Source organism: Paroedura picta, chromosome 8 (genome assembly GCF_049243985.1).
Source record: "Paroedura picta isolate Pp20150507F chromosome 8, Ppicta_v3.0, whole genome shotgun sequence".
Classification (NCBI taxonomy): domain Eukaryota; kingdom Metazoa; phylum Chordata; class Lepidosauria; order Squamata; family Gekkonidae; genus Paroedura; species Paroedura picta.
The window spans coordinates 69,713,180-69,731,952 of record NC_135376.1 but is presented as its reverse complement, the minus strand read 5'-3'; the positions used below and the strand labels follow the sequence as shown (position 1 = coordinate 69,731,952).

At 53.5% G+C, this 18,773-nt stretch overlaps 1 protein-coding gene across 1 annotated transcript; it reads right to left on the bottom strand.

Moving 5' to 3' along the window:
• Positions 1-629: 629 nt before the first annotated feature.
• CYP26A1 (cytochrome P450 family 26 subfamily A member 1) lies at positions 630-11,722 on the bottom strand. The gene is made up of 7 exons (XM_077350273.1): positions 10,468-11,722; positions 10,140-10,364; positions 8,672-8,971; positions 8,413-8,562; positions 5,048-5,182; positions 2,617-2,769; positions 630-1,038 (listed from the first exon to the last, which is right to left on the bottom strand). Exons 1-7 carry the CDS (start codon positions 10,657-10,659, stop codon positions 697-699), a joined length of 1,497 nt encoding a protein of 498 aa, XP_077206388.1. The 5' UTR covers positions 10,660-11,722; the 3' UTR covers positions 630-696.
• Between the last annotated feature and the right edge of the window lie 7,051 nt (positions 11,723-18,773).

Genomic DNA, 18,773 nt, shown 5'->3' with positions numbered 1-18,773 from the left:
GGGTCAAAAAAAGGTTGAGAGAATGGCTGTTCTAGAGAATTACGTGCATCCTAAAGAATTTGGCCATGCCACTATGGAAGGACATTATCGCAGTTCTCTTTGCAACTAAATTCCTCAGATAACTGGGATTTGCAAGTCAAAATACTCTGAGGATCAGATCATTAACTCGCCCTTGTATTTTCATTGTGTATTCTAGTTTCCCATAAGTATGAACACCAAGCGCTGAAAATCCTGTTTCAGAACCTTTATTGAGACATAAGCCATATGGTGGCTTTTTGGTTCACAGTATGTGTGTGTGTGTGTGTATACACACACACACATATATATACACAACTCATTGCATTTTTACTTCTGAATGTATCCACAGATACATGTACTGGTTCTTAAATACCATCAATATATTTAGTAAACAAGCTTTGAATAAAATCCTTAAATAGTAGGATACTTTATTTCTATAGAAATAAAATTATCCAATTATGAATCATGAGGACCCATAATTATAGTGCTTGCTTGAAAAACCAATCCAAATATATGAAATAGCTTTAAAATATTCTTAGAAAACACATAAATAACTATCATACATTTAAATATAATAAGGAGTTTAGAGCACTAAAAAAAACAAAAAACTGTAGCATAACACACTTTAAATGCACCAAAATTTAAGTTAGGACAACCAAGACTCTACTTTGAAGCTCATTAGACTTGACCACTGAATCTTGTGAATTTTGTAGGCAGATTGTCCACGGGGTACACAATAGGGCCTGTCTTCATTGTGGGGGGGCCATTCAAAAGTTGCCAGTTACAGTTCCGGGCCAGCTCTACCGTGAAAATTTTGAGAAGGATTTTTGCAAACTCTTTGCCCACACAGCTCCTCAGGCCACCTCCGAAAGGGATGAAACTGAATCGGGACGCGTCTTCCGGGAAAGGGGACATAAATCGGTCTGGGTTGAATTCTTCCTTGTTGGCGAAGAGTTCTGCAACGTCATGTGTATCACAGATACTGTAGATAACATTCCAGCCTTTAGGAATCTGGTATCCCTATCAGAAAAAAGGAGACAGAACAGCAACCAAACATAAGACAGACTTATCACAACAGCTTTCTTGTGTCTGGCCCAAGTTAGCTCTTATTTGTGACACTAGTCAAGCACAGCATAACCCAAGTTTGAGCCCGGTGGCACCTGTGAGACCAGCAAAGTTTTATTTGAGGTACAAGAAGCGTGCTTGCACAAGAAAGCTTATGTCTTGAATAAAGATGCCACTGGACTCAAAACTTGCCTGCTGCTTCAGACCTTCTGAACCCTGCTCAACATAGCAAATGTATAGAGGGATTTATGGTACCAATTGAAAAAGGTGCTTCTCATCAAATATACAACAAACCACCAGTGGTATAACCATCAGCTATGGCAGGGGTAGTCAAACTGCGGCCCTCCAGATGTCCATGGACCACAATTCCCAGAAGCCCCTGCCAGCATTCGCTGGCAGGGGCTTCTGGGAATTGTGGTCCATGGACATCTGGAGGGCCGCAGTTTGACTACCCCTGAGCTATGGCAAGAGGAGTCAAGTAGAGGCACAACTCCTTTACTTCAGTACAAATGCAGGAGTAACAAAGAAAGGGCTACTTGTTCTGTTCTTTCAATATTGTCTAGTCTGCAACCGTCAAGAGACATAAGCTTTCTGAAAAATGGATGCAGCAATCAGGGCTGATGTTCCAAACAAGAGATTCCCAATCTCCTTACCTTCCTCTCCCTATAACAGTTTCTTTTCTGGATGTCTATTCTTTGGAAAAAAATTTTTTTTTTACTTTCCCTTCCTCTACTCACAAGAGGCACCCTGTGAAGTAGGTGGGGCTGCGAGAGCTCTAAGAGAACTGTGGGTGGCCCAAGGTCACCCAGCTGGCTGCATGTAGAGGGAGAATCAGGGATCAAACCCAGTTCTGCAGATTAGAGTCTGACACTCTTAACTGTTAACATCACTCAGTAGTGGGTAGGGCCTCCTACGCATTGCAAAGTTGCAAGATGGCACCGGTCCACATTGCATTACAAGACTTGGGTACCGCTTTGGAAGTCAATTTGGGCCAAGTTCCTGGGTATTTGCATATCTTCCTGGGTATTTCTATGTTTTACGAAGACTATTCATGCATGATCCAGAAAGGGCAGAACTAAAGCCAGCGAAGTTGAAGAGGCATAATTTTCCCACCACAGCAGTTCTGGAGAAGAGACTGGGCTCTAATACTGGGATTTATTTATTTACTAATAATCACGTTTCTATCCCACCACTCCCACTGATGTGGCTCATGGTGGGTAACAATAGACAGTCATGGCTCCTATCCCTTTTAGAACTTTGAACATCCGATCTGACAAGAGCAGAGTTTCTGCCAAAGATGAACTCGAGCATAGGTGGCTTCTCCTGCAGAAATGCTAAAGGCTGCTTTGCCATCTGCACTCTTGGAGAGGGGCCATAGGTATATCCATTTGGGCTACGCACAGTCAGGCTAGTTATTCTTGCAGTGTCATTGCCACAAAGCAAGTTCCGTTGAAATAACTGTGTTTACTCTCAAGCAACATATTGTGGACGTGGCTGTTATCAGGGCAGTCTGGAATTGACTCCTCTCCTTACATTTAACTCAAACGTCTTGAGTGCCACTCGGAAGCCTCCCGGGACTGGTGGGCTCAGCCGGAGGGTCTCTTTGATGACGCAGCCCGTGTACTTCAGCTGTTCCAGAACCTCCATTCCCAAAGCCTTATCCTGGCTTACGGTGCCCAGCAAACCCTGAAAATTCAAAAGCGCAAGTCATAAAACTTACAACACCGCCAAAGATGTTTCTAGCAGCTGCTAATTTGCAGGGCAAGTTGCTTAGCATTGTGGGCCTGCATGGTGTCCGGGCCCTGACCCCTGCTAACTGGTAAGACTCTCAGTCATAATCTCGTTCTTGCTGTCATTTGCCACACGACGGAATGTAGAAGAAGAAGAGTTGGTTCTTATATGCCGCTTTTCCCTACCTGAAGGAGGCTCAAAGCCGCTTACAGTCGCCTTCCCATTCCTCTCCCCACAACAGACAACCTGTGGGGTGGGTGAGGCTGAGAGAGCCCTGATATCACTGCCCGGTCAGAACAGTTTTATCAGTGCCGTGGGGAGCCCAAGGTCACCCGGCTGGCTGCATGTGGGGGAGCGCAGAATCAAACCCGGCATGCCAGATTAGAAGTCCGCACTCCTAACCACTACACCAAACTGGCTCCAAACTGTACCCAGTTTAAATGAAACAAACAAACATCTTTCGAGCCTCCGGTTGCCTTCATCTCAGCCAACATGGCATCCTGCTTAGGTGGCCAACCTCCAGGTGGAACCTGGAGATTCCCTAGAATTACAACTGATCTTCAGACTATGATGAAAACTGCTGCATGGAGGGTGAACTCTATCATATTATAACCCGCCAATGTCCTTGTTTTTGCAGACTTCCCCAGGCTCCACTCCAAAACTCCAGGAATTCCCTGGAGTTGGCAAACCTGTTGCTTTTGTGGTGGGGAGGATTTAGGCAGATATTTTCTGTCCTGGGACCAGCCTAGTTGAATCATGTCCCTGCAGCATTTAAAGCAGTTCTGCAGGATCTGCAAGACAGAGTTGTTCTGCCAGGCCAATGCAACTGGCCTCTCTACCCATCTACAGACACATGCAGATGGGCCTGCCTAGTGGCCGCCAGGAGAGCATGCCTAGTAGCTGCCGGATGGGCATACCTAATAGCCGCCAGGGGAAAACACCATTTTAGCACTTGATTGCCCCCCACACATAGACGCATTTTGAGAAAGGGTGGAATGCTCCTAGCCTTTTAAATAATTGTACTTTTTAATACGTTGATTTTACTCATTTTAATCTTTAGCCAAGTTATATTATTATGTTTTAATCGAACTTGTTTTTATGTTGTAAACCACTCTGAGCCCTTGGAGAAGGGTGGTATAGAAATTGAATAAATAAATAAACTCTGAGGTACAGAAATTGAATAAATAAACCTTGTGGTTAGCTCATTTTGTTTTTAGGCGCTATAGGAAAGAACGCCTCTTCCAAGATCGGGTGTGCTAAATGCAAAAATCAGAATGCCTTTTATAAAACAGACTGTAAACCCTATCTTTTAAAAAAAGAATTAAATTAGGAGATAAAATATGACGGCTGATTAACTCCAAGCAACTTTTTAATTCAAAAGTTAAAACTAACTTCTGGAGCTGTGTTTTTGGAGAGCAGGCACAAAGATGCTAACAACCATGTTGGGACAGAATGATTTGCAAATGCTCCGGACCTTATATGTTCTGGACAGTTTCAAGCTGGGCACACTTCAGCCGACAGCTACAGTATCTGAGCATCATTCTGAACAGCTATTTAGAGTATTTTCAGTGTGTCCCAAATGTATCAGGTGAGCTCCAGGGCCAGCAAGTATCCAAGACCCTGTATGACTGTGCTTTCTAGAGTGCCTTACAGATGCTCTAGTCTAAACCATTCCTCGGGGGAGGAAGCCCAGAGCCGGAGCTCTCCTTGAAGACCTTTGGACGAGGGAGAACTCACCCATTCCCCAGTTCATTGGCTATGTCTACTGAAACACTTCCAGTACCTGGAAGTTTCTCCTAATGTTCATCTTTAATATACCATCCATTCTCTTAAGGCCAGGCTAGTCCAATCTCCTCAGATCTCAGAAGTTAAACAGGGTTGGCCTGAGCCAGTATTTAGATGGGAGACCTCCAAGGAACACTAGGTTGTGATGCGGAGGCAGATAATGGCCAACGTCCCTTCCCTTGAAAATCTTATGAGGTCACAATCAGTCAGCTGCCGCTTTCCAGCAATTTCTACCAACCACTGGAAGACCAGGAGGGCCTTGCCTTATTATGCTCCGGAACAGTGAAGAAAACAAGCCCCTCCCTGCAAACTCCTCTGGTGTCTGAAGCCTGTGATTACATCCTCTTCTCTAGGCCAAGAATCCCTCATAGGGCCCTTCCCAGACTGCGGTCCCCCCTCTGAATCCAGCCTGGCTTGTCTTCTGAGCTCAGAGACAGCACACACCCACCTTGGCTTGCAGTTCCTCTCTCACTTTTTGCAGCACAGGTGGGTGAAGGCCTAAGAAGGTGATCAGGGACGTAGCAGCACTGGCGGTGGTTTCATGTCCTCCGAAGAGCAGCTCCGTGGCAGACTCCTTGAGCTCCTGTTGGAGGAAGACAAGGGGGATGCTGGAATTGACAGACATCCTTTTCTTGGGGCAACTGCCCAGCAGACAGTGGGGGGGAGCTAATTTTTGTACTGCCAGGCAAAACTGTGACTCTCAGCCATCTAAACTCGCTTCCTGGATAGGACAGCTTGCCTTCATGCGTGGAAAAGTACCCCCCCCCCTGATGGCCAGCCTACACAGCTATCAATCAGCCCTCAAATATGGCAGCTTGAACGTTCTGTACTTCCACATTATGACTGCAGTACGTGAGAATCTTCACATTGCTTGACACCTAAACTTCAGATTTAGAGGCAGACTAAGGTAAAAGCACACAGAAGCCTCCATTCCATCCTCGGGCCGAGCCAAGGGTCACCACTTTCCAACTCAGAGTGGGAGAGTAGAATATATGCTGTACCAGGGAGGCTTGAAGAATAGCTCTGCTTTACATACCGCTTTACTGGAGATTTTAAGTCTCAAGGCAAATGGACTGAATCTGTCATACACACATACACCCTTTTGCAATCTGGTTTCCCCATCATACTTCTTGCAGAATTAAGGACCTTATCTTGGAATGATGGTAAGGGAATCTAAACCCTGTTGTGTTTGAAAAGGACATCCCTACGTAGCTATTTCTCTTTTGTAGTATGAAAGTTACCTAGAATTCTAGTTCTGCAATAATTTGTCCTATTAGGTGATCTTGGCACTGCAAAGAGCGATGGAGTGTCTTCAGTCTTTAGTTATATGGCACAAAGAGGTTAAGTGCCTGCCCATTTCCTTGTGACTTTTTGAGAAGATGCCTCCAAATCTCCTTTTGTACTGGATTATAGAAGGGCTCCTTTTTTCAGCTGAGCACCTAATCCTGTGGAATCCTTGAAACTGCTGACAGATCTTTAGTGGGACCAAAACAAACTCCAATACTTTTGGTTAACCAACAAGAAATGGAAATTGGAAATGTTCCTGTTACACTGAAAATACGAGTAGTATTTAGCCGGGCAAAACTGGGAGAAGGAATGATCTTACTCTAGCAATTTAACTGGGTGGCATTCTTCCCAGCCCTTGCTCTTAAAATATCCCACCCTTACCAAAGCCCAGGAAAACAGGAAGGTGGGCGGGTGGTTGAACAGTCACACAGGGCTATTTCACTGCATGATAAGTCAAAACAATAGCCTGTATTGGGACACAAAGGCCTCACTGACCTCATCAAGATAGTAAGCATGATAGTAAGAAGGCCCAGGCAAGCCCAGGGCAGGCAGATCTCAGAAGCTAAGCAGGGCCTCCCATGGCTAGTATTTGGATGGGAGACCTTCCTCCAGCAATTAGGGTGGTAGTTCCCCCAAGGAACACTAGGGGTCATGATGCAGAGGCAGGCAATGGCAGACCACCTCCAAAGGTCCCTTGCCTGGCTGACAGGCAGTCCCCAGATCTCCTGGGCATCCTACACACACGCCATACAATAAAGTAATAATAACACATATAAATATGTAGCTCGGCTGTACTGCTTAGACTGCAGAGCAGTGGGTGGGAGACAAACTGTGCTCAAGAAGTGGTCTGAGATTAGGATTTTAAACTAGTCCTCTCCCTCACACCCTATTTTCTAGAAGAGGGGTGGTGGTGATGGTAAAAAAACAAAAAACAAACAGAGAGCTCTTCCGCTATACAAATTGCTTCTCGCGATTTGACACCGGCTCAGCTTGGCCAGATCCAGCCAAGGGAGAAGGCAGCCATTAAGAGCGTGGCAAGTGAATTTGCCCGTCTTTCTCTCTGCACACCAGTCGCCTCCTGATGCAAAGAAGCACCCTCTTTTTAAAGAGATGTCCGTTAGCTGGCCACTGATGTTGCAGGAAGGGATTGCTTAAAAATTAATTTTAGATACACATCGACACAAAGTTGTGCAGCCTGCACCATCCAAGCAGTGGCATCCTCCTCTCTCGCCCCAGAGAGAAGGGTTGTTGCAGGCTGCCGCCTGCCGAAATGCAGGGGCGTGTCACCCAACAAGAAGAATAGATTCCCCCTCCCCGCTGCCTGCAGAACTATTGCGTTGTTCAGATGCAGAGTCCTGCCTGAGCGTTCTACTCAGAAGCCACGCCCCCCCTTTTGTTGCAATTTGCTTTTGCTCTAAAGCATCCCAAGATCACAGCCTAACTCGGTTAAGCCCGACATCAGTTAAGATTGTTACCCAAATCGATATAATCAGCCAAGGAAGATCTCGTTTGTCAAGAGACAGCCTGGGTCCCCTCCAAATCAAATATGGAGGAGACTTGGCCAACTTTTCTTTTCTTTTTAATGAGTGGGAAGTCTGCCGGCTCAGATTGTAGGGAAATTGCAGCTCATCCACAGACTACTGGTGGGGAGTAAAAGAACAGTGATCACTCAGGCACAGCATGCCTAGTGGGTAGAGTCCATTACAAGGCATCCTTCAGGCAACGTTTGGGGGCAAGGAGCCCATACTCTGGCCAACAACCACTGAAAATATGTTGACAACTTTAGAGGGGAATCTCTGCCTGCCTAACAGGGAGGCAATTAGCTACCCTTGGAAGCAAGTTAATCGATTTGGACTTGCCTGCCAGCCAAAGAATAAACAAACTCCCAGTAAGGAAACATTGCTCGTAAGTGCAAAAACAAAACAAAACACACAGAGCAGATCTTACTGATCTTTTAAGAACAAGGAAAGCTAGAAGACCCAAGTGGCATGCAAGATTACTTGCTAAAAGAGGCATACAGAAAGTGTCAAGGTAGGGATACTTTCTTTGTCTGGCGGGTAGAAAAGCCTGCCAAACTGGCTCCCCACACAGGTCAACTACAGTCAGTCAGTCTGAGGCATGAAAATGCTGGGCGCCTCCCAAAGGTAAGTGACAGACAGGTCACTGAGATGCAGAAGAGGAAGCATTGCTCCTTTACACCTGTCCCATCCGGGATATAAAGCAAACACCCCTGGCAGTGCTAACCAGGAAAATCCCTACCATGGATGGATGAATGACCTTCTCCCCAAATGAGTTTAACTAGCCACCTGCATGGAGCAATGACAGAGTCCTTACTTTCTCCAGGTATTCCCCCAGGGACTTACAGCAAGGCTCTGGTGGCTACATATCTGTTCGCTCAGGTACTCTAATGCCAACCCCACCCCCCAAAAAAATTCCAAAGTAGTGAGATTTCATTTGCAGAGGGGGGAGCACTTTACGGGATCCAATGGGGCTTTCAATACCTTTGGACCCTCCTGGTGGGCTCACCTGCATGTTGAGCTGCTCCCCATTGCTCTGTGTGTGCTCAATCAACAGCTGCAGCGCATCCTTATAGCCGTCAGCAGGCTCCTTCCCAGCCAGCTTGGCCTGAATGTTCTCCTCGATCTTGGCGTGAATGATGTTCCGTGCTCTCAAGCCCTGCCGGCAGAGCTGTCAGGTTAGCTGGCTCTCCCCACCTCACAGGCACTCCCTCCTCCCCTCCCTCCCTTTGGGGCTTGAAGGCTTCAGTGCCCTCGCCCTCCCTCACCTTGTAGAGGCCGCTGAAGGGCACATCGATGGGCAGCGAGAAGAGGTTGCGGATCATCTCCTCGAAGGCCTCCACCAGGTGCTGCTCGCTGTCGGGGCCGGTCTGGCTGGGCCGGAAGCCCAGCAGGATGCGCATGGCGATGCGGAACATGAGGCGCTTCACCTCCAGGTAGACCAGCAGGCAGCCCTCGCCCTCACTGGTGCTGGTGGCCAGCCACTGCTTGAGGCAAGCACTCACCTCCTCCTGGATGGCCGGGATGTAGTGCTGCAGGGCTTCTCGGGAGAAAGCCCGCATGATGACCTGCAGTGGGCCAGAAGAAACACTGGATCAGGAAGACGGGGGGGGGGGGGGGGGGTTAAGCCGGGCTGGAATGCCGAGAGAATGCTTTGGGGATTCACATGCAGATCCCCCTTTCTTCCAAATAGGCTCTCCACCACCCCCTGCAGCTTGGGAGGAGGGCGTCCCGTTGCCTTCTGCAGCTCCATTGACAAGAAGGAAGTCCTTGCTGACACTTTTGTGCCAAGAGCATGCGATCTGGAAGTCTCACTTGCTTTAAATGCCCTGGTCTACTGACGGGAGGGGCTGTGCCCCACTGGCCATGAGGGGGCTCAGCGCCATAAACCTCGGTCTTTTCTATGGGGCTTCAATGGCAGAAAAGCACAAGAGTCCGGGAGCGCCCTCAAGACAAGCCACATCTGTGGCTTTCTGCAGTGAGCAGTGAGTCACGAAAGCTCCACTCTGCCACACACTTGATCCATCTGAAAGGTGCTCCTGGACTCTTGCCTTTTTCTGCTGCTGCTTCTACAGACTTCCCATCTTGGTTGCCCTCCGCATCAGGGCTTCTATTTACCCTCAAGCTTGTTGGGGAGTCAACATGCCCTCAGCCGTGCGGAGTCACTCTTCTGGAAAGGATGATTCTGTGGAAGAGCTAGATGCAGTGGCACCGTCTGGGGCGATTACACCGCACTCTTCTGAGCTCTTCTCTGAGGGGCTGCTGGACTCAAAGACACCCAGTCTGTGCTGGTACTTACAGAACCCCCAGTAGCCATTTCCTGGCACCAGAGCAACTGAGCCCAAATTCGGGGCTTCTGACCAATTTTTTGGAAGTGGTGGACGTGTCCCCATAGGATAGGAGGCAGAGGACCAGCACTTGATAGTCTCCAGACTGCTCTTTTTCAGCGTCCCAGAAGCGACCTAGCCTGCAGCTGAAGCGATCCTCCCATCTCCCGGTTCTAAAGCCTGCCCTTCTTACAGTCTGATCCTGTACATTGAACTCCCTGGGGACCATTTCTAGGAAAGCAGCCGTCGCAAAGCCAGGCAGGGACAAAGCACTCCAGAGGGCGCCAGCCAGAGCCCTCAATGCCGCTGGGTTGGAAGCACCTCGCTGCCCGGTGGCGGAGCGCCCTCGAGGAGTCCCCCGTGCCGCAGCCGCAGCAGAGCCCCCCAGCCCAGCCCAGCCCAGCCTTGCCTTCTTGCGGTGCTTGTGCTGCGCGTCGTGGAGATTGGAGAGGCAGCCGGAGCCCAGGATGGTGCGCACCGAGGCGGGCCACTGCACGGCCACCAGCCGGTGCTCGCCCAGCAGGATGTGGCGCACGTTCTCCACCCCCATCACGCGCACGGTGGGCCGCCCGAAGAGGTGCGTCTTGTAGATGAAGCCGTACTTCTGGCGCTTCAGCTGCAGGAATTTCCGCCGCTGCCGAGAGAAGGAGGAGGAGGAGGAGGAGGGAGCCTCGCCTGCTTGCCCGCCGACCCCAGCCCGGCCGCCCGGCCGCCCCTTTGCCCGCGGCTCCCCTTACCTGCAGGACCAGCTGCAGCGTCTCGCCGAAGAAGGGCAGGCCCATGGTGCCGGGCGGCAGGGGCAAGGGGCAGGCGCCGTCGCGGCCGCGCACGCAGTAGAGCTCCCAGAGCTTGGCGGCGGCCAGGAAGAGCAGCAGGGGCAGCACGAGGGTGCAGGCGGCGCTGGCCAGCAAAGCCGCGGAGAAGCCCATGGCCCGGGCGGGGTGGGGCTGGGGGGGCACCTGCCTCCTGCGCCCAGTCAGCCAGCCAGACAGCGCAAGGGCCCGGCCACGGCGCCGCCGCCGCCGCCGGCCCCCCTTTTATAGCCATGCCGCTCCCCGCCGCCCCAGGTCGCTGCCCACTTTACCTCCGTCCCGGCGATCAATTAGTTCACCCAAAGTTCAGCCTTAATTGCCGCCGGGGCCGCAGAGGCGCCGCCCAGCCCCCCCCTCCGGCTCCGCCCCTTCTCAGGCGCGGCGGAAAGCGAGTGCGGGGCGCCGCCGACGGAAGTGGCCCTCGCAGCCCCGAGCCCCGGACAGCTGGGGCGGGAGCGGAGGGAAGAAGAGTGCTGCAGCCTCCCGCGAAGGATCGCCGCCCAGTCCGCCCAGCTCCAAGCGCCTGTGCGCCGCCGGTCACCGGGCACGCCTACGCCGAATGTCCCCGAGGTCCCCGGCGCAGGTAACTGTGCAGCGGGGCGGATTGTGGGAGCCCCCGCCTAGCCAGGTTCCGCACCCCGACGCGCCGATCCCGCAGCCTGTTTAACGCAACCTTCGCTCCGAGGAGGGCGACCGGCGACGGCCAGGAAAGGAGCGCTTTCCACGGCGGCGCAAGGAAAGGACTTGGGGGGCCAAGGCGCTGTGGGCGGGTGCCTTAGGGTTTGCATCCGCGACTCCGCAGGCTACTCGGAAGCCGCCGCCCTGTTCAGAGATTTAGGGGCGGGCTGCGGCCGTGCCGGACGACGGGGGGACACGGGCTTTGGCGCTAGTCCCCGATCCTCACGCGGAACAGGAAACAGTCCCCCCCCCGGCCATTCGGTGGGGTCGGAGGCTTGCCAGCCTTGCAGGAAACTTTGGCTACAGGGCGAGGTTGCAGTAAATTCCATACAAATCGTGATCCCTGCAGCTCCGGGGTTTAGAGGTCTGGGCTGCAATTTTAGTCGCGATTACTTTAGAGTAAGCGGCTATCCAATCCCCTTGAAGTGGCTCTCTATGCGGCGGGACTCCGGAGCTGTGGAGCGGTAGGTGTCCACGTCGGGCGATCGGCTGCCGGAGAAGAGCGCGAGGTCCTCATTGGAGCCTCCGGTTTGTACCCTGTTTTCCGAGTTTGGGCTGAACCCTGGAAGGTGCAGAGTAGCAGGAATCTCGTGCGTTCCTGCTATTGCTACCACCGCCGCCTCCCGTGTAAAATTGCAAAGCAGAGGTTAATCGCCGATGCTTAGGGCTAATCCTGCGTTGAGCAGGGGGTTGGACTAGATGGCCTGTATGGCCCCTTCCAACTCTATGATTCTATGATTCTCGAAGGGTTTCACCGCTCCAGACGATGCGCAAACTCTTTCCTACGCAGCTGCGCCCTTGCCTCCATGCATAGGCGGCTGGATTTACAGGGAACGTCACTACATGAGGGATCGGGGGCTCAGGGGAGTGGATGTGAGCAGCTTAACAGCGCGAGCCTCGCGCACGGTCACCTCCTTCGAGATGCGCTGTCGCAGTCAAGGGGTCCGGGAGGGTTTGCTTCTGTTTAGGATTGCGCGCTAGAACGGTCGACTAGGGTGGTGCCTTCACGCGATAGAAGACTCCCCTCCTCAGTTGCAGACGGGAAGGAGGTCTGCAAAGCACGGAAGGGAAGCCAGGATGGCGATCGACCCATGCGGAATCTGACGGACTGGGACGGAGCTCTGCCGCATGGCTTCCAAGCGAGCATCCATAAAGTGAGGCGCCTTTTGCCAGCAGTTGCTTGGTCTCCGGTGGCCCAAGAGACGGAAGTCCAGGTGGCCAAACCTTGTCCTGGCGTGCATTCCGACCTGGCCGCGACGGGAACTGTCCAGTGTGACCCGTGGTTTCGTTAACCCCCCCCCCCCCTTCAAGGCAGTCGAAATGTTCTCATGCAAAGCCACCGCTGACCCCATTCTCGGCTTGGAGACAAAATTTGACTCAAAGGAGACCTCTGGCTGGGATTCCGCCCAAAGGGAGTCTCTCTGCACATGCTTAAAGGCACCCCTGTGCTGCTGACGTTACTATTTAGATCGTAAATGTCAGTGCTGGAATTCGGGGTGGGGGAACGGTGCGAAGGCGATTTTTTAGCCTCAGATGTTAACATCCCAGGAAGGCCTCGATCCAAGGAAGGACCTGACCTTCGACACTTCAGCAACAATAAAGGTTTTAAAAGAAGGGAGGATTCGAGAGAGGGATTAAGCCCCGGACCTGCCGCTCCAGATGCCCTGCGGGAAGGGAGTGGGGAGGCCTGATGCGAAGCCCCCCCCCCCTCCCGCCGCCGCCTTCTCCAAGCCGGAGCCCTGGGCTTGCAGTTCCCCAGCCCCGGCAAGGCCTGCTCTTTCCGTGCAGGGTGCGCAGAGGAGGCGGCGCCAATGGCAGCAGGTTCAACCGCAGGTCAGCGAGGGGAGCAGGGGCGACGCCCGAAGGTAAACCCGCGCCCGACCGCTGCTGCACGCCCCGCAGACCAAGCGAGCGAGCCAGCCGCGGGGCCGCCGGAGCCCCCGAGGGGAAAGGGCAGGCAGGGGACCTTCCCGCCCTCGCCCAAAGGGACGCGAGGAGCCTCTGCGCAGCCCACGGCCGAGCCCCGGGACGCCAAGCCCGACGGGCATGCAGGGCCTCCAGCCCCAGGGGAAGAGCTCTGGGCTGCGCCCTAAACCTCCACAGGGTTAAACAACCACACCTCCCCCACACACACACACACAAACACACCCCATGATGTTACGGCTTTTAAACAGTCTTCCTTTCCAGGGCCGGAGGGCAGCGCGCGTTCGCTTCACAACAAGCCTGCGAGGTAGGTCGGCCTGAAAGAGTCCCGGTCTTCCAGCCTCCTCCTCGGTAGAGCCTGGCGAGTCCAGATCCTCGCGTGACCCCCGGCGGGCTCTCCTGAGGCTTCCCCGGGAGGAAGGCTCTTCGGTCGCGGCGTGGGCGTCAGGGGCCTGGCTCCCAAGGCTTTGTGCCGGGCCCGGCAGCCCGAGCCCTGCCAGGGAAGGAGGCCGCCGCTCAGGGGTTAACTCCTTCCGCCCCAGAGCGAGACGCCGGCCGAGGCGGCTGCAGTCAGGCCCGGGAAGGAGCTCTGGCGGCCCGGCGCGGCTGGTTCGGAGCTCGCCTCGGCCGCCGAGAGAGAAGGGAGGCGGCCCTGAAGTGGCGCAAAGTGCCGTTTTGTGCTCCCAAACGCAGCGCTCCCTTTCGGCTGCCGGGAGTCAGGCCCGTTCATTTCCATGGGAATCTGACCTGCCACTGACCCACCCGAACCCGTTTCTCCCCCCCCCCTTCCCTCCCTCCCTCCCTCGGGCGGCAGCCAAGTGCCGAGAGGCCGGGGGGAGCGCTGGCCCGCGCACCCGAAGAGACCTCCTGCGCAACTCCGGAGGCCGCCCCCTGGCTTGCCCCGGGCCGGACTACCGCCGGAGCCGGCGTAGGGCGACCGCTGGATTCCCCCGCCCCCGGTGACGACGCTGCCAGGCCGCCCCTTTCCGTGCCGGAGGCTGCCGGCTGCGCGCCAAAGGCGATCGGCGGACACGCAGCGCTCCGCTTGGGCGCCCCGAGCCCTGCAGCTGCACGAACACCGCCGGGGCTGCTGCGACGCCCGGGGAAAGGCGGCGCTCGGCCCGTCCCCAGGAAGGGGACCATCGCGCGCACGGCCCGGGGAAATGCAGGCGCACTTGGATCGCCCCAGGAAGAGGGGCTCCCGAAACCCGATTTGCCCCCGCTTTAGGAGGCACTTGCCAGGCCCCGCTGGATGGAAGGGGGCGGAGGGAGCGCTGCGCACAGGGGGAAACGGGGCCGGCAGAGTCCTTGCGGAAGGAGGCAGCGGCGCTGGGCTCGGGGCTCCTGTTCGGTCAGCTCCGCTTTAGTGCAGGGCCCTGAATGGTGGCCCCTGGTCGAGTTTTGAGCCTTCGCTTTTTTTTAAATCACTAACCCACCCCCACACACACCTGCAATAGGGTGTCGTTTTCTAAAGCGAACCTTCTTTAACACCGAGGAGTTGGTGTTTTGTGCCCCGCTTTTCACTCCCTGACGGAGTCCCGACGGGGCTTTCGAACACTTTCAAACGACGGGGCTTTCAAACATACCAAGTTCAAATGTTTATTAAAACATAAAATGCCTTCTAAAATGATGTGCGTTTCGTTACATGATCGCTTCATCCATGAATTGTTCCCTAACGCGCCCAGGCACACAGTTGTTGGAGCTCTGCTGTCCAGCTTGGGGGAGGCGGGGACAGCAACCTGAGTGGCACTTTCGATTCCTCTGCTTCACACAAGTCCATTGCAAGTGCATTAGCCAACATCTGTGCCAACATCTGTGGGCATTCCAGCCAAGGTCTGCGCACAAGCTGCAACTCAGAAGAGTGCCACTAAATGCCGTAAAAGAAATTTGCTAGCCCCACATCCAGGCCGTTCCAGTGCTGCTCAAGGTCCACTTACTTGGGACTACAGCCCCATTCGACCCTGAGACTTCAAAAAATCGCATGGGAATTTATTACTCCCTCCGCATGAAAGATGTCTGGAACACGTGAAGCATCTTAGCGTCATGGGTTGGGGGAGGGGGGAGAGAGAGAAGCAACAAGGTTTTGAGCCTCAAAGAGGTTTAACTCCCACCAAGGTCCGTGAAGGAAGGAATGACCAGGTCTGCAGCCCTAACAGCACAGGGAGAATCCAGACCTGCATCTTACCACCTGAACCTTTGCAGATCAAAGCCTCTGAGTAGATTCCAATCTCCCATGGGTAGGATTGCATCCTCAATCCAGACGAGCATCCTGATTTTGAATGATCGTCAGAAACCCTCTGGAGACAAGAAATGTGGGTGGGTTTTTCTGATTCACCAGGAAAAAGTGTGAGTCTGGTGGCACCTGGAGGGCCAACTAAGTTTTATGCAAGGTGGAAGGTTCCCTCTGCATGCACACTTCCTCGGATGCAATGAAACGGGAAGTAGCAGTCCATACATACATACAGGCAGGGGGTCCCAAAGCACCTTTCCCTTCCTCTCCCCCCAACAGACACCCTGAGAGGAAGGTGGGGCTAAGATAACTGACTAGCCCAAGGTCACCTGGCTGGCTGGCTGCATGTAGAGGACGAGCGGAGAATCGAACCCAGGAAATCAAACGACTTTGTTCTGCTGCCGCAGATAAGCGTGGCTCCCCTCCCCAATTCCATCCCCTGGAGGCTCTGCCAACTGATGCATCTTTCCCTGGAAGTAAGCACACACACCCAGTGGGAAACAAACGGGGCTCACTGCTGAACAAACCATGCCCCTGTCCAAGTTCTAACCCAACCCAAGCGCCTGCGCCATCCTCGGCTGGTTTACTCAGAAGAAAGCCCCACTAGGGTCAAGGGTGCTTCCTTTCTGGCCAGCCAGGTTGATTCCATCGCTTCTCCACATACAGCCAGCGGGGTGACCTTGGGCCAGTCACCGTCCAATTAGAGCTGTTCTCACAGAGCAGTCCTGTCAGAGTTTTCAGCCCCACCTACCTCACAGGTAGGGGACAGGAAGTGAAGGGGGTTGTAAGCCGCTTTGAAGTTCCTTCGGGCAGTGAAAGTGGGGTATAAAACCTAACTACTTTTCCTCTTTCCTCGTGTCGGGAAGCATATGGATGCAGCCCTCCCTGGCCGTCCTCGAAGACCCGCCTCCTCAAAAGCAATCGCCCCTGTGCTCGGGAGTGCTTCCTCGCCGGCAAAGCGAGCGGGGGATCGAGCCCTTGGCTCTGCAAGGCTTGGCTCCGTTTTCGCCTAGATCAAAACCGCATCCAGTTCATTCCGTGGGAAGGAAGAGAAAGGAAAGATGGGGGGGGGGGAGGTTTGTGGAGTGACTGTTCGGCTTTTTCGGATCCCTCCTTGGGGCTCCATTTCCATTCAGGCTGACGGGGGGGGGGGGGTGTCCATAATCTATATCAGGGGTAGTCAAACTGCGGCCCTCCAGATGTCTATGAGCTACAATTCCCATGAGCCCCTGCCAGCGAATGCTGGCAAGGGCTCGTGGGAATTGTAGTCCATGGACATCTGGAGGGCCGCAGTTTGACTACCCCTGGTCTATATTATTATTATTATGGCAGAGTTGCACCCAGGAAGCTTAGAATGCTGTAGCCAAGTAAGTGACGCAGACCGATCTGGCAAGCCGCCTAAACATTCATCTCTAACCTTTCCATCCCCTCCGAGGCAACTGGGAGAGTCCCAAGAACTCCGCCACATCTCCCTGGGAAGCACGACGCTCGCGTGTGACCTACATAACCCCCCTCCCCCCCCCATCGTGGGCCCCTGGCGAGAGAGCGCGCCTAGCGCAGCGCTCGGCGGGGGCGCGCCTCCTCCTGCCCGCTGGGTGTCGGGCGGCTGGCAAGCGTGGCACGACCCGGGGGCGCGGGCGCTTTCCCAGGCGCTGACCGGCGGGCGACCCGCAGGCCGGCCCGTGACATCTGCGTGAACCCGGCCGCCTCCGTCGCCAAGTTCACTGCCCGCCGCCTAACGAGCTGCGGCCTCGCCGCGCTCCTAATTGCCCCGGGAAACCTTGATCCCCGCCGCCCGCACCCCTTCCCTTCGGCCGTCGCCGGGCGGGGGGGAGGGGAGGGGGGAGGCCGGGCGGGAGAGGGTCGTCCAAGCCACCGGAGGAGGGGCTTAGGAAGTTGGGAGCCCCCTCCCATGCTGAACCGGCGGCCCGGATGGCCAGCTTCGCCTTTAGGGTTGGGGCTTGCAAAGGCCTGGGGCGGCCGTCCTCTAAAGGCATTTACTCCCGAGTAACAACAAACGGTATGCGAGCGACGGCCACGATTCCTGAGCTAGAGAGCCTGGCGGGACTTATTTATTTATTTAGGTCGCTAACTAGATGACCACCAGGGTCTTTTCCCTTTCCTCCACCCAGAGTTGATTCATGTTTACACTCGCAGGTAAATTCGTGGGATTTAAACAGGGTTCGCATTTCAGCCACCAGGACAGGGATTGGATTAAGATGCGAAATCCGTTTTCACCAGTCATTTAAACCTCCTCCATCTGTAATGAAAATTAAAATTCGTTTCCATGGGTGATTATTTAAATCAGAAACGGATCTGTCGCGCCAGCACATATTCAATTTGAAATTGAATCTGCATTTTTTCTCCACCCTACAATATATATATTGTAAGAATAAAATTTTGAAAACGACTCAGGTTAAAAGTTCCCTCTGGTTCCTTATCTATTGCATTGTGGGGGGGGGGGGGGGGATGGACGCTTGCTGATTAAAGGGTCAAGAGAAGGATCAGTAGGTGCCTACTTCATAGTCTGCATTCCCTCAGTGCTTTCTCACACACCCCAAGGCACTTTCAGTGCCCTTACTGTGTGAAATGGCAAAATCCGCTTGCAAAGGGTGCTGAAGTGGACTGAAGCGGCATTATTCCGCACTGTGCCAAAGTGCCCTAGATTGTACTTTTTAATCTGGGGTATTGCAGTGCTATCCTGTTTGGTGACACACCCAATGGCTCTTAGGATAGGAGTCTGGGATAAAGATGCCCTGTTTTTTGGGATGGCACTTTTAAGTTTTCAAGGCAGTGTTTGTTGCCAGCCTCTTGGTCAAAGGATCAAGGTTATAGGGGAAACTGCACCCAGAGGAAGATTCTGGGGAACTGAGATGTTAAGATAATCCCTCGCTCCTAAATGGCTTAACACAGACGCCTGTATGGGAAAGTATGGGGATAACAGATATATTTTTTTTCTTCTCATCCATTCTTAATTCAAATTTGGCCTATAAAAACAAGATGGGCTGGAGGTGAAATCAGAGTTAAGAGCTGTGAGGCTGGGGGACAAAGGTTGATGCCCCAATCGAAATCCAACACTTCTAACGATTTTCATCTCTTTCTTTTCTTGTTTTCTTTTTTCCCCAATTCAGGATCTCACAATAGGGCCGGCAACATTTGGATAGATCATGTAGAGAGTGGTGCTAATTAAAGTTAGTCATTGACTCTTGGGTCTTCCCACCGACTGTTCCCCCCCCCTCATTTGATCACAAAGATCCACCTTCAGGACAAGGTCAGGAGGGCAGGGCCTTCTGGGTCACCAGAGGGTCAACCTGCCACCAGCATTTAACACAGCCCTGCCGTCCAACCATCTCCTGAGGTTCACTGCTGGGGAGGATTCGGAAGGGAAACAAATCCAGAC

What these genes read in the sequence shown, in the direction of transcription:
- CYP26A1 (XM_077350273.1), bottom strand. Translation starts at nt 10,659, where the DNA reads ATGGGCTTCTCCGCGGCTTTGCTGGCCAGCGCCGCCTGCACCCTCGTG. An exon ending in CGCTGCAGCTGGTCCTGCAG is followed by an intron (nt 10,365 to 10,467) that starts GTAAGGGGAGCC and finishes TTCTCTCGGCAG; the next exon opens with CGGCGGAAATTCCTGCAGCT. An exon ending in AGCACAAGCACCGCAAGAAG is followed by an intron (nt 8,972 to 10,139) that starts GCAAGGCTGGGC and finishes GGCCCACTGCAG; the next exon opens with GTCATCATGCGGGCTTTCTC.